Source organism: Lepidothrix coronata, unplaced genomic scaffold, assembly GCF_001604755.1.
Source record: "Lepidothrix coronata isolate B3197 unplaced genomic scaffold, Lepidothrix_coronata-1.0 Scaffold17, whole genome shotgun sequence".
NCBI classification, from domain to species: Eukaryota; Metazoa; Chordata; class Aves; order Passeriformes; family Pipridae; genus Lepidothrix; species Lepidothrix coronata.
The window spans coordinates 8805257-8820672 of NW_016690197.1; the positions used below are offsets into that span (position 1 = coordinate 8805257).

At 43.0% G+C, this 15416-nt stretch overlaps 1 protein-coding gene across 4 annotated transcripts in view; it reads right to left on the reverse strand.

Annotated features, from left to right (window-relative positions):
* TLL2 (tolloid like 2) overlaps positions 1-15416 on the reverse strand; it is a 90751-nt gene that overhangs the window by 17807 nt on the left and 57528 nt on the right. For all 4 annotated transcript variants that reach the window (XM_017807204.1, XM_017807201.1, XM_017807202.1 and 1 more), the window contains 4 exons: positions 13057-13181; positions 8169-8284; positions 6152-6254; positions 3234-3350 (listed from right to left, as the gene is read on the reverse strand). In XM_017807204.1, the coding sequence (XP_017662693.1) occupies positions 3234-3350; positions 6152-6254; positions 8169-8284; positions 13057-13181 (461 nt within the window). The remainder of the gene's footprint in view (positions 1-3233; positions 3351-6151; positions 6255-8168; positions 8285-13056; positions 13182-15416) is intronic.

Sequence of the window (15416 nt, forward strand, 5' to 3'; positions counted from 1 at the left end):
TAGAAGGTGAACTCACTGGGACAGAGAATTTTTATGAATTTGTGTGTTTCATACTCCTGGTTGCCTTCATATCTGCTTGAAACCTGCTAACAGCTCTATGAAGCAAGAAAAGTTGGCAAAAAACCCCAACAACAAAACCCAAAAATAAAAAAAAGTTGCAAATCTAATCCAGCCACACGATGGCAATATTAACAAGCACAAGTTGAGCTGTCCACCACCAGACCATCAGGCTGTCGGCTGTGCATCAAAAATTAAGTTTCAGTGTCAAATGTGAGAATGAGTAAGTTTAAAGACCAAGAACAGAAAATTCAGTGAAAATCTAGTTTTATAAAAAACTAGTAGAGACATTAAAGACAATAACAGTTCAACAAAATTGTCTGCAAGACTACATAAGAAATAAAGGTAAGATCACAGGCTAAAACCTGTGTTACCCCATGATGCATGACACACGTCTACAAAAGACATCTGAATGTTTTGGTTGTATTCAAAGTCGAGCAAAAAAAAGCACCAGCAGTAAGTATAAGGGACATGGTACTGCAATGACATTGCCAGACATCAACCATCCTCACCCTTGGGTTCTCCCCACAATGCATTGTATTAGCAATTCAGAGGTGGGTCTACCTATAGTGTCCTGGAAATTGCTTGCATTGGGTAACACTGTCTTGGTTTTGCATTGTAAGCTGTTAATGTAACCTAGTTAAAAGCACTGTTTTATTAGTGCAGTGCTACAGGCTTTCTTAGAGAATCAGTGTTAAAGCACCTCCAAACAGTTGCACTGAAAAATTCAGTTGCAGAGCACAATTTAGATTGCAGTTTGAGTTCATAAGAGCTACAAGTGGTGCTTGAGAGAAGCTCTGAGGGACTCTTTAAAGAACTGTCTCCCCCACCTAACAGAAAGATGACTATGAGAGCAGAGAACTGACCTTTTTTTTAAGAGCCATAAAACTGACAGCCAACAAATAATATTTTCTCCATCCACTGTGGTAGTTCAGACAATACTTGGAAAAGCCCTACTGCAAAATGGAGAAAACATCTGCTGACAGAGCCTGAGAAGGCAATAATGATGCCAAATTTTGGGCTGCCAGCAGTGCTGTAGGACAAAACCGCCAACATCTTCCCATCTTGAATCTTATGAAAGAAAGGGGACAGAATGACTGAACTAAGAGGACACTTTCCCTATGTTATCTCTCATTTAGTATCAAGTAATTCTACCATAATGTGGCTACAATGCTTATGCCTCTTTCCTCACATCTTCTGAAAACTCTCAGTCCAAGACTCAGAGGAATCCAAATCCAAAAATCAGTCCTCACCCAAAGAGCTTCCAGTAAATTTCAGATGCACGAGCATTTACATGCACTCTCACTAAAGAAGAAGACAGAGAAGCAGAGCTAAAACCCACTTTGGTTTTTTTAGTATGTGAGGGAGGAGTTCAAAAGAAAAAGAGAACTAACAGCAACACAGAAAGATTTTGGACAAAAACTGATAAAAAAATTAAACATTTATGGGCAAACCCTCCTGGAAATAAAGATTACCTTTATTGCCTAAGCACAGAAGTCACAAAACAGCTGAGCAAGCCACCTGACAATGGAGGAAAGAAACAAGCCATTACCAGAGCTTGCTTTAGAGGGAAATAGAGATTAAGGAAGATTTTTAGAAAATCTCCTATTTCAGCAAATAAATTATGGAGAGAGATGCAGATAATCTTACTACCTGCTGCTCTGACAAGAGGAGGCTGAGTTAAGAAAAGAACTATGCAATGTGCCATCACCATTTCAGTTGTACAAGCTGGTTTCCACCAGTCATGCTCTGTGCTTACTCTCAGCCATAGCCATAGATTCCATACCTTTCCAATGGGAAACTTCTTGCAGGAAAGGCATACATAAAACACCAGTCTTGAAGAGGCAGGAAAATATGAACAGTTGGAGTTTGTTTGACCACTAGATGCACATTCCACTTCCAGTTGCTCTATTCAAAAGTCAAGTGAAGCAAGTATTGCTGATATTTACTGAACCTTTAGGGATCATTTATCAATCAACAGGAAACAGGGAAAATATCAAGAGAAAAGAAAGTCACTTTGCAAAGTGACTTTGGAATGTAGCCAATGTAAATTTTTTTTTCTTCTAATACCATTTAGCAATATTAAGCATGATGCCATATACACTAGTTTGATCAGTTCTAATTCCAGCAAACTACCATAAAAGGGGTATTACAAACCACATGGTCCAAGCAACAGCTGCTTTTCAGCAGAAATATTAAAAAAGAAAAAAAAATCAGGCAAGCTACCTCAGTCTCTGGGGCAACAATTCCTGCAGAAACCAGATATTTCTCCTGTGAAACAGATTTGTTAGTCCCTTACTGCTGTGAAATCCTCATGTGCTTTATTTGCACTTCCCCAACAGTCCCATGTTTGCTTCACTTCCCTCTGTTAGTATCATTATTCATGAGTTTATTGGACACTTGGGCACTGGGCTTCCAGCATCATACTTGTTCCTGTGGCTGAAGAAAGGAGATGATGCAATGTCAGTACCAGTACAATACAGTACTGCTGACAATGCTGGTACTTCTAAGAAAATGCCTGTTGCCCACAGAACAATGGAATCATTATTGTAAAAAAAAAAAGCATATATGGAAAAGGGATGTTACTGATTTGTAGTGACTGTGGCAGTATTGCTCCTCCTGTGAAGTGGTTTCATCATCCCAGTGCCATGCAAGTTTCTAAAGTACCTGACCTATAGAAGATCTGACACGCTAATTTCCAATCCTCTGTAAGTAAAACATACAAGGGAGAAACAAAAGAACAATCTTTGCATTTGAGAAAAAAAAAAAAAAAGAAAAACATCCCAAGACAAGCTGTATTAAGTGATATAAAATGTATGGTCCCAAACAGAACTTTGCCTACTAAAACAGTGAAAGAAACTCCTTCTACACCCCACACTGCTGCTTGCAGGGGCTGGTTAGAGCAAACAGAACCTGGCCTATGTACAGAAGCTATTGCTTTGTGTTACTCTCCTGTTGTGCCCCCCAAAATGTGATGATCTTGTTGGAAGATCCTGAAAAAATGCACAAAATCTGTCTACTGAAACAATGCACAAAATCTGCCAATTTCTATAAAAACAAGAGCATGGCTGTGTCTAACCACACAGTGCAGCAGAACTCCTGTTAACCCATAAACCCCCTGAATCCTGTTCTGCCTGCTCCATACAATGTGACAGACTTCTAGCTAAGGGCTGTACCTTCATAGACCACAAAGAAGCCTTTCCCCAGGATGTTACTGCTGCTCCGGAACTCGATCCACAGCCTGCTGTCCGTGGATATTACTGGTTCAGGAATCTTGTCACCACAAAATCTACCTACAAGGCAGGAGAGAGACAATCAGGATCTTTGTGATCTCCTGGCTGATGGGCAGCACAGTGGCTCCAGGAAGCAAAGAATCTGTGGTTAAAGGAGCTGTGCCTGTGGAAAAGACCCTTTCAGTCCCATCAATTGTGCTTCTGAATAAGTTTCTGTGTCCCCCCCTCCATTAATTCATATTCTTTCCAATTATGAAATGAGTGAAAGTTCTCTTCAGCTGGGAGCAGAATCCAGTAGTCACAGATGAAGCTTCTGTTGCCCTGGTAAATTCAAAAGGGCTCATGTTTTGATCACATAATTGGGCAAATGAGCTTCAATTAACTATCCCCAGTCCTTCCAGAGATGTGACATTAGGGAACATTCTTTCGAACTGCTAGGCCTTGGAAACTCCTTCAGCATTTTGCACGCAAGAGTAAATTGTGTAAGTCAAGCCAAGGGCAAGACACGGCCATGCTGGTGAGGAAAAAACTCTTATTCTCTACTCAGCTTCTCCCAGTTATGCTTCTGCAGTCATTTAATTGCTTTCAAGAAAATGAGACCAAGAGCCTTTTTGCTCCATGGTTCCCCCAGTAATAAACTCTCTGGTACTCACCAGCACCGGCAAATACCCAAATTCTGCAATCAAGTATGAATCCTGAAACAGATCAGTTGCAGATGCATCTTCAGCCCAAACAACCTCAACAACCTCAATTTGGTGCTCCTCTACCTATTCAAGCCAGATGCTTCTCACAGAAACAGAGCAGGCACCAACTATGCCCTGATACTCAGGAACCTGCACTTGGCTCAGGAGCTTGCACAGTGCAAACATGGTTTTTTACTTCAGCTGACACCAGCACAGCTATACACTGAATTCAACATGGTCTTGGCACCCTGTCCAACTGAATCCCACTGAGATTTAGACAGAGGCAGAGAATACTTCTTCAGGTTGAATTCAGTCAGGACAGTGGTGAGAGGGATCTTGGCATCTTTGAAAAACCCCTACTGGGTAAAAACCTGGTTAATGCCTTACCTGCAATACAGCCTCTTAGTTCCCATTACCTGGCTGGGAATGGCAGTTTCATCACCAACTTTTTTCTCTTTCAGAATCACCCATCCAAATATTACCTTGGACCCAGCTTTACTCAGCTACTATTGTGCCCCCAAGCTGTCCAGTACTGTTGGGATAGCATGACAACCAGTGTACCAATAGCATCTCCCATCTCCACTCCCAAAGGCAATGCTAAAAACAGCATCAGCACTGCAAAGCTCCTTCCTCTAGGGTCACTGAGCAACTGCCTCCTGGATTTAGACTTGGAGTTTAACAGGGGTGTCAAGAAGAGGAAAAGCAGATGAGGAACGAGAATGAACAAGCTCCTCAGAGTGTGATAAAGGGCCCATTCATAAAAAGTTATACACCATTTAAAGGCTGGGTTTTCACACACTTCCCTGGGAAAATATGCAGCACACATGTATTTTTTCTCTCCGCAAGAAGCCTGTGCTTTCACAATTCACACTAATCCCCCTCCCCACCCCCTGCTGAATTGCCGTCTGTCTGCCTCTTCCGAGCTAATTTCATGGGCTCAGCCCCATGCGGGAGCCATGGCCACTCATGCAGTGTTTCCTTCCAGATGGAATCACTCCCAAGTCCACCTGCACTAGGGGGACAGGGAGGTGCTTGGCTTCTGAAATACCTTTAAATTACTCGGCAAAAAAAAAAAATTATGAGGAGCTAAGTTGCAGCTGCTGGAGCAATGTTACCTGATGCACGTGCAGCAGAGAACAGCAATAAATTCTGCCAAATCCAAAACAGGCAGGAAGCAGTAAAGCTGGCTGTCAACTGCAGTGAAAGGTAGGCCCACAGAAACCTGGAGACCAGCACGGCTTCAACCTTAGTACCTCACCTGGTACCAGGGCTAGGATGTCCAGTAGGGCCAAGGAGAGCACCCAAACCTCCCTAAACCCTCTGACCCAATGCTGACTGTCCCAGTCCTGGGCTGCAGCATGGGGCACAGCTGCTCTAACACAGCTGGGGATGCTACACAAGCTGATGGCTTCTTTTCTTTCAGGCAGAAGAGGCTGTTTGCAGTGCAGCATTTCACATGTTTGGGACACCGAGGTTACGGGATGAAGTCAGGATCAGAGCCAATGAAAAAGTAGGTGGGATTCCTGAACCACTCGGGGTGACAGAAAACTTGCAGTTACAATAGCAGGAGGCAAAGGAATAGGAAGGATACAAAGGAGCTGCACTTCTCAGAGAACAACACAACTTCTTTGGGAATGGGAGCAGGAGCAGAGCAGAGTCCTTGCACAGTTTGACATCCTAGGCATGGTCTAGCAAGTTCCCTGCTAGGAGTACAGAGGCTCCAAGTACAGAGTACTGTGCATTTGTAAACACAAATACTTGAGAAATAATGGCAAGAGTTTGGGTCAGGAGCTGTAGTACAGCTGCTTCATTCTGACTGCCTGACAGTTCCACCCTGGACTTGGGAAAGAGCAATAATAAAACTCCAGAGACCACAGTTTTAGTCCCAGCCAGGGCCCTGACTCACTTCCCTCCCTGCATCCTTTCTCAAGCTGGAAAAGGAAGGAACAAAATCTTTGCTACCAAAGGTCTTGGAGTATGAATCATTTGGAGTGAATATAGCGCACAAACATCTCTGGATGGAGACATTAAGGGATGGCCAGTGCATAGGGCCATCCCTGGCTTGACATAGGGTCCTTCCAGGTAAAGAAAGGTTTGTTTCTGTTTATTTTCCCCACTCACTCTCCAATGCATCAAGAACAATACACGAAATGCAATTAAAATGAAACAGGTACTCACCCAATAATGGAGCCTTTCTCCAGTAGCCATCACGCACCTCCACATAATCATACCAGCAAAGGCGACTTTTAAACAGGTCCATTGATGTGAAATTTAACATAATCTGAAAGGAGAGAGTACACATTTCTCTTTGGGGATGGAGTTACTTTAAAAAGAAGATCCTATAGATTGTATTTCATCTCTGCTACAGTGCTGCCTAAGTGAGTATGCAGGAAAAGACAGCTGGGCAGTTGGTGGGATTTGTACATCAGCTTTCCTCTAAAAAGGAAGGCTTCTCAAGGTATTTTAATGAAACCATGACAGTACATGACAGCCAATAACTCTTTAAAATCAACTGTGTAATTAAAAGTCAGTGTTCCTGAGTTACTAAAATGCTACTTAAAAAAAGCCTGTTTGGATTTTTAAAATTAAAAACCGAATCTTCATTTTTCAATGATGTGAACATCATAGAGAAAGACATTGTCACAAAACACACTTCTGAGGTCTCTACCTTCATATAAATGACACTTGTAAGAAAAATATAATTTTGCTGATTAGGTTCCACATTCTAACAATCAGACTCACAACATCAGAATGATGCGATTGGGTTTAGTGGCTTTATCAAGCGCAGCTTAGCATTAAAATGTTATTACTTCGGCCTCCTTCCTCTGTCACATGGATCACAGGCCTTGGTCTGGGCCTATGGAGGTCACCGATGGGGCGTACTTGTATCTTTTTCTTTGCAAGATTTGACCCATGTATTCATTTACAACCACAGTCTGCCACAGAAATGTCATTAGACTAGAATAGATGTTCTCTCCCAAAGTCCTGACTGGCAGTCCAGAAGGCAGTCTGCAATGATGTCACTCACTTTTTTCATGCTTTTGCAGTTTTCTGACTTTGGACAGCAAAAGGAGATTTATCTGTTTCTATGCAGATGAATGCTACAAGCCCAGTACCCGTTCTCAGCTAACACCTCAGTGCTACAATGCTACTTTGTACCAATCACTTCATTTGATTAAACAGGTAAGTTGCAGCATTCAATCTGAAATAGATGATTTATTTTCTTTTTTAACATTAGTAGCTCAGCATCCAAACCAACACAACTCTTCTGAAGAGGCTGAGAAGCAAAGGGAGAGTTTACAGTAAGATTCCACACCAAAAAACTCCCAGTGCCACAGTTTCCAAACCTGGATGGCTCTTGGCCCTCCTGCCCCAGTGATGCCCTGCAGCTGATGGCAGGAGCTCAGCATGGCATGGAACTGGGCTTGCAGGTGACAGAACCAGGTCCAGGAGCCAGGCAGCTGTTGCAAAACGAATGAACTCTGCACTTTGTCCAAGTCTTAAGCATATGTTGAGGGTGGTCCTCCGCAAAGTCACTCTGCTAAGGAGCTCCCAAGCTGGACTGTGCATTCTTGCAGCCTGGTACGGCATGAAAGGCCTGAAAGGCTGGTGTTACTGGATTAAGGAAAGATTCCATTTCTACAGGAAGATCAATAAAACAAAAAGAGCTGAGAAGAAGGTGGACAGGGTGGGTGATTGATGTGCAGCGGGGCTTGGCGTTTCAAGGCGGGAACTGGGAGTTCCCTGACAGGCATATTATGCCTGCGTGATAGGGGCAGGCCACACATGTCACTCATGGCTCCTTGGCTCCCTTAAGGACCCCAGATGGCTGGCACATTTTATCTAACTCATCTGACTGGCACCTGGCTTTGGAAGGTGAGCTCAGCTGAGATAGCAGGTGATAGGAAATGTCCATGCAGGGTTCAGCCTCGAATTGAGAGTGAGGATCAAAGATCAACACACAGTCCAGACCTGGGAGGAGGCTCCGCTCCAGCAGTAGCTCTCCTCTCCTCAGGATCGTGTATCCCTCACTCCATCTCTGGGAGGACAGCACTGGTGTTCGTGAGCCTTTCGAGGCTCTATCCCTGCACCTCAGGCATACAGAGATCTTCTGGCAGCTACTAACACTGTCATCACAAGCAAAATCACATGTGAGGGAAATGCAGAGTACACCTTGTGCTGGTGTGGCACCTACCTTCTCCCCTGGGGTCACCGAGATCCTCCAGACACAGTGGGAATAGGAGGGGTAGCCATTTGGAAAGCCAGGGGCTGAGAAATTACCTGTTGAGTCTTGCAAGGTCTCTCCACAAGCTGCAGGAGAGGGGAAAAAACCTATCAAAAAGGAGTGACTCTGAAAGACATCAGGGTCTACCAAAATCTTTGTGCATGGCTGTAGTGTGTGGGTTGGTGGTTGGCACTCTAATGATGCTCGTTCATGGTACTGGCCAAAGGTCATGGAGCACCTGAGACCTTGCCAAAGGGGTGATGTGAAATTTGTCAGAATTTCTAGGATAGAAGACGATCAGTGAAAGGACGTAGGGGAAACAGCTTTTAAAGAGGCCACCCTTCTTCCTTCATCTTCCTTCCACGTGCCAGCACTTTCAGGTTTCCACTAATCAAATGCAAAGTATTAACCCCACCCCACCTCACAACCCCACAATTTCTGCGAGTAAATCTGTTTTCCGTTCATTACAAGCTGCTCAATGAAGTTCTCCTTAGTTACCATTGTTAAGTGTCTTTTTTGGGGCTAAAACATCCTAACAAAAGCAGGGTAAACCCCACTGCCTTCATGCTTTGGCTGCCCTGCATCTACCCTGCTATCACACTGCACAGGACAAAACGTGAGCACGGCAGCCCATTGCTCTCCCAACTTCCCATTTTGTGGCCTGCTGCAGTTGATGAAATGTAGATCCCACAGTGATTTTCAGGAAGCAAGGAACATGCACATGCATATGCTCCTTTAGGGAACCACAGCTTCCAACATCTGGGAAAGCTGTGACTACTGTAGTTCCTGCTCTCCGAGCCAGGAAGACTGAGCTGGAACGAAGAGTGACCATCTACATCTGCAGAGCAGCTGACTGGCTAAGTGGGAGGATCACAAATATCAAAGCTCCCATTTTCTTCAGAGTGCTCACTAGACACATCCAAATACCTACTGCAAGATGCAGGGACCTTGGCTTGCCTGCTTCCCAGTTGTTTTTCCAATTTCATAACACACAAGCTGCCCTTGATCTGCAACTTGGTTTCCTCAGAGACAGTAAGGCAGCCCCCAAAAATCCCTGATTAAGCAGCAGTGCTTTGAAAGATCCGACAAGGCCTTTCTTTTCTCATGGAAATGCCAGAGGTTGTTCCTCTGCTTGATGCTATCACACGCTAATTTTGCAGCCGTGATTACATTTAGATGGCCGGGTTGGAAGCTGGAGGTGAAAAGAGAGTGATCCCATTCAAAAAGTTTGGTATCTTCAAACAGGGGAGAAGGAGTTACCTAACCAGAACTTCTTAATTTCCCTAAAGAAGTCTGATACACAGCTTGACAGATCAGATTAGATGAACAATAGGTGGGGACACAAAAAGGGGATTTTTAATAATTTTTTTTTTAATGAAGAGGGAATTCCAATCCATAACTCACCGAGATAAATGAATGTTCTTTTTATCTGCTCAAAAATCTATTTAAACAAATATGAAATGATAAAGAGAGCTCTAAATCATGGGAAACACATACAACATAACCATAGTGACATAGGGGATTATCACTCTCAGCTGAACCAGAGTGAAGGTTTCCAACAGCCCAGACTTAATTCTCGTAAGTGTAATTACACAGCTCCTGGCAAGACTGTGAAATTATGGAACAGGTACTATTCCATCTACTTCCAGAGACTGGTCTGTTGAAATATCATGAAAGGAGACCTATCTAACTATCCACCCTTGCAGAGGAAACTCCCCAAACACACTGGGAGAGGCTGGCCTTTCAGCACGGAGGAAAGTGCTTGCTTGCATGTGCGGGGAGGGGGGGGAAGCATGATAAGGAGCAGTGCATGTTTGCCTGTAGAGCACAGTCTCTTGCAGAGCACCTCAAAAAGTGATACAACTGCACTCCACTTAGTAGCAAAGAAGCCAGCAGGTCCAATAAAGCAAATGTTTGGTACTTCTGGGATGGAAGAAACTGAGCAGCTAGAAAGCAACAGAGGTGAAAAGCAAAGTAGAAAGGTGAATGAATGCTTCAGAACTCATTTGTAAATGAAGTAGCTGAGTGACAGGCACTTACAGCTCATGAGTTGGTTACTGGTACACTGCATCTATTTGAAAATCCCCAGAGGATTGGAAGAGATGATATAATGCAGGATCATTCTCAATTTATAGTTTGACCATTTTCAGTTTATATTTTAACCGTTCCTGAATGGCCACACAGGCCTCTTTCCTTTAGCTCAGCACAAGATAGCAGGATGAGTTTTTTTAAAGTCTTTTGTGGAGACTATAGTCATCAAATCCTCAACCATGCAGCCATAACAAATCCAGCATTAACTACTATGTAGCAGATTGCATCTTGCCTTCCACAAATTCCTTCAGCAAATTTCATATTGTTTCACCTGGCTTGGCACTAACTTTAACCCAGCAGGTATAAGCTTTGGGGAATTAAGAGCAATTTAAAACAGCAGGGTTTTAGAATGGACAAGCTAAGCAAGCCCTAACTGTAGCAGCCACATGAGCTCCAATCTAATGAAGTTGGAGAGCCCTGTTTCTTACAACAGACACAGCAGTTGTTCTGGCTCATACCAGTGCATACTTGTAACTCATCCTCCATCATACTAGCTCTTTTTTTGGAGAGATATTATAAGGTATTGTCAGATGGAGACTCTCTTTCTAGAAGGGAAGCTATCTGCCATTCAACTTTTGAATGATGTTGCTGCACTTTACCTAAAAATCCTCAGCTTGACTACTGAACAAAGTGTCCTCAACTTAAAGTCTCATTCAGACCCTGCTTGAACACACAGTTGAAGCCCTTTGGTTTTGAACTCTCCCGCTTTGTATTTTGCAGAGGTACAGAACTTTTCAAGCTACAGACTCAAATGGCAGATGAAGATGTTAATGTCATTAAATATACTGCACCTCCTTTCAGGTGCAACTTGAGTATAAATTTTGATGCAAAGAGAAAAAGAAAACCAAAACAGAACAACAGATATTTGAAAAAAAAATTGTTTAGTAGGCTTAAAGCTCTAATCATTTTGCTGCCAAATACGTTCTGAACTGCAATAACCTCTGCTAAAGCTTTGTGGAAAAAAATAAGTAGGAAAGTTCTACTTTGGAAGTGGAAAACTTGAGACTCAGAAGGGTCCTCATTTTAAAGAATGTTGCTTTGTAGCTTTTAGTTTAACTTTAACCTCAGGCCAAAGTGGCTTTTCAGCTTGCCTCAAGAAATCTAAATCTGTAGTTGATTCTTCCAGCTATGGAAGCCTGTTTGGATTAATTCTGACTCAATCAAAAAACATAGTGCAAAACAAATCAACCCCTAAACTAATCAATGAGATAATTTCTCAAGAACAGTGTTTTGTTCTACCAAAAGCAATTTAGAGATAATTATGGGTGGTAAAAAGAAAAAAAAAGTTAATTAGAACTAACACACCTAAGAAAGTTATACTACCCACTATAAGCTAAAAGCAGTGATTCCCAAACATATGGACTCTGAAGTTCTCAGAATTCATTCTAGACCCTTATGAACCCATACTTTCTGACCTGTACATGGATACAGAGAAGCAGCGGATTTGCGCACCAGCTATCCACCACTCTCCGTGGCCTCACAAATGGTTTACAGAGCAGTGCTAGCCACCTACTTACTTAAGATGTGACTCTGTATTCCGGTAAAACTTAGCCCTCATCCTCTTCCCCTCTCTTTGTGATATGTTTATTTCTAGAGGAGTAATCAATTATGATCATATTAGGTTTTTGATCAAAGCCACTCTCAACTGAACTACTTGCTGGCCAGATCAACCCATTAAGATAACCTTCTAGGCTATGCTTGCAAAAGTCCTGTTTTACTTCCCTGTATTATTATAAAAGTTACAGAGTAATTCTGCAAAACTAGGGTAACTCTCTCATTCTCCAGTATCTTCTCATGGATGTTGATAAACTGCAGAAATTCAATAGTTTGTTAAATTTTCTACCTCCAAGCATCACACCAATTCCAGTCTCTTCCCAGCCACTGCAGTCCATGCCACAGGCACCAGACTGGGTGCCACCTTTGCTTGAAACCTCTGTTTGCATTCTCATGCTCAGCCTGTCCTTAAGTTTGACAGATTGCTTCTCTGAAATCTGGTTTTCTCTATTAAAATATTCAGCTAAAACAGTGGCATAAACTTTCATTGTCTCCAATTTAAAAGCATTCTCTTGTTCTGATGGATAAATCTAATCTCCCAGTCATACCTGTGACCCCAATGTTCTTTTTGTCAATCTTTCCAGTCCCCATACAAAGTAGGACCTTGGTATTTAGTATGTCACACTTACATAGATGGGTTCTCTATCAAAGCTGTTCCCAGTCTATCAACCCTTTGGCAGCAGAAAGAGGGATTCAGCCCATTCCTGAATGGTCCAAAGCACCAGCTTCCAGCACCCAACTGGATGTTTCACAAATCAGCATCTTATAGCTTTCTTCCACGTTATCTCCCAAGCAACACACCATAATCACAGAGACACACTTAAGGCTCATTTCTGGGACAACGACTATATAAATTACAACAGATATTTGATGGTGTGTAGAGACCTCAGTCTACCAGATATCCTTCTGCCACTTTGATAACTCCTAGTCCCCACTCTGTGGTCTTGTACACTGATTTAATTTTCTGTGAACAGAGCCTACACTGGACCAACCTGAAGCCCTAAACCAAACCAGAACACTGGCAAAGTACTAATAGGAGACACATGTTAGGCAAGTTCACTTCTCCCAGAGCTTCAGCCTGAAGCATTTGATAGTCTGTTTCCCGAGTCTCTTTCCTCAAAGGGATCGTTAAGGTACTCTTGAACTACAATGCCTTCCAGATAAACCATATATCTACAATAAAGCTGGAGCCATCTCCACAAGCCATATTTACCTGGGCATTTGTACAACTTCCTTGCCTGAGCGATGTCTCCCTGACTCAGGCGAATACGCTGCCCAATAGTTGGCCGGACCCCATTGTCATCACGACGGGGGAGGATGGTGTCGAGGAAAACCCCTCTAAAGGGAAGAACAGAGAGACACAGAGCAGTGAAACAGGGAAAAGAACACAATGCATAGAAGGTAATCCTGGCAGGCCTCCCACGCCCCATCCCCATGACCCTATCTTCCATGCTAACAAGTAAGAGTGATGCAACTTGTGATAACTGCATGTCTCCAGACAGCCTTCTCACTATAGCAGACAGCTTCCAAATGTACAGGCAAGTCCGCCAAGCCAGTAAATTCCTCTTTGATGTCCCAAGATTGCTGCTGCCTCTGCTTGAGTATAGACACATTCCTTGCCATAAATCAGAAAAAGGAATTAAATATTCTTGCAGAAGGTTCATGGCACATCTGGCTCAGCACAAGCACAGGCTGAATGTTTAAGCCAAAGGAGGAAAGGGGAGTTTGTTCAGTAGCAGATTAGGTTGGGCTGGTAATGACTGTGCCTGCCATAGACAAGAGGAAAAGATCAAGTGCTCTACCCTTGTTCTGCACAAGTTTCCAAGCTAGTAACTCCATTTCTGTCTGCCTCTTTTTACTTGCTACTATTTCTTCCATGTGCTTCGTACTCAGGAACTCTTTACAGTACTTCTGATCTCAGTCCAGTGAAGGATTTAAGCTCAGGCCTTACTTCTATTAAAATGCACTCCACGAATCCAAGCAAGAGCTTGCATGCAAGAGAAACCCCCCAAGAGAGAATTAGGACTTCAGGGAGGGAGGGAGACATAAACCTAAACTCCAGGTTGATGGAGTCCAAGCTCTTGCAGGCAGGCTGTCCAGTCCACAGGAACCCTTTCACTGCACCCCTGAATGTCTAACAGGCTTGGGGCTGCCGAGGCTAACAGTGAGCTTAACTTCAGCATCAGGTCAGTGAGGCAGACTGCTCCTTCTGCAGGACAGGATACAACTGTCCATAGAGTCCCACAGGAAATCAGGGCAGAAGCAATAATTTTAGTGCTGCCTAATCCTGATACAAGAGTCTTCAAGTATGGGTAACGCACTAAGTGAACAAGTAAATCCGTTCATTGGGCTGTTCACCTGTGTAAGAGCCTTGGGAAGGAGTTTTAGAGGGCTTTTTTCACACTGGTTTAATTTTAAATAAATACTGCAAGCAGAGTATTTGTATCACAGCTAATAGAAAATATCATTCTATGAAACATATTGTCCAAGGGGTGGTGGGAGTGTTGGGAGTTTTAAAAACTGGAATCAACTCTTGCATGGGAGATGTTGTTTTTTTTCTGCAATAGAAAAATTCCTCATCAGCACCAAAATTGGTACTTAAAAGATCTGAGGCGAGTCCATCAAATTTTGATTTATAAATTCAGTCTGGTATTCTACACACCAGCTGCATGCCTTGGGCTGAATTTATTGAAGTTTATGTATTAGAAATAAATCCTCCAATTCCAGAAACACCACAAACAGAGAAACAGGTCAGTTTGCTCAAAGTACATTTTCAAGCCTCCTCGGGAGTTCACAGAAGAACTTGGCATTTGGCAGGGACATACTTCTGTGGCCTCTGAAATGATTTCTGCAGATCTCCAAGGTCAACCAGAGAAGAATGACAGAGTTCAACAGAAAAACCACCACTTGCACAGACAAACTTTTGATTCTTTTTCCCATTCCAGCCCTCACAACTGTTTACTCATAGCCCTCAGCTTTCTGCACATAGCATTCATCTAGGGCATTGCTCACACAATGCAAATAACTCACAACTTCACATTACCCTTATTACCTGCCATTTTCTTTCAGAAGGCCGTACTCTCAGGTAGGGCAGTAAGATTTTTGGTTTTGCTTTTTTCTCCAACTGAATTTTGGACTCCTTTCACATATATTGCTGAATGTGATTCCCAATTACGAAGCAGTAAGTATAGTTCCTCTCATTTTACCATTAAAAGAACTCAGCAGAGTCATGAGCATCCACAAAGTACCCTGAATGTGTAAAGCACCATGACAGTGTTATGAAATTATCAACTGATCTCAATAAATGCTAAACATCCATGCCCCAATAGATAGGGCAACAGATAGAGGTGCTTAAACAACACTCAAGGAAGCAGATATTCAAGGACCCAGCTACAGGCAGCTACCTTTTGTTCCAACTCTGTATTTATATCCCCATGTGCAGAAGAGAGGCAATGCAGTAAAACCTGTGGAGGATGTGTATACATCTTGTGCAGGATTAGGATGGTGCATTGCAAATACATCAAGAAGATGTCCCTTGGCATGCAGGCAGTGCTACCTGCACCCTGTTTTGTA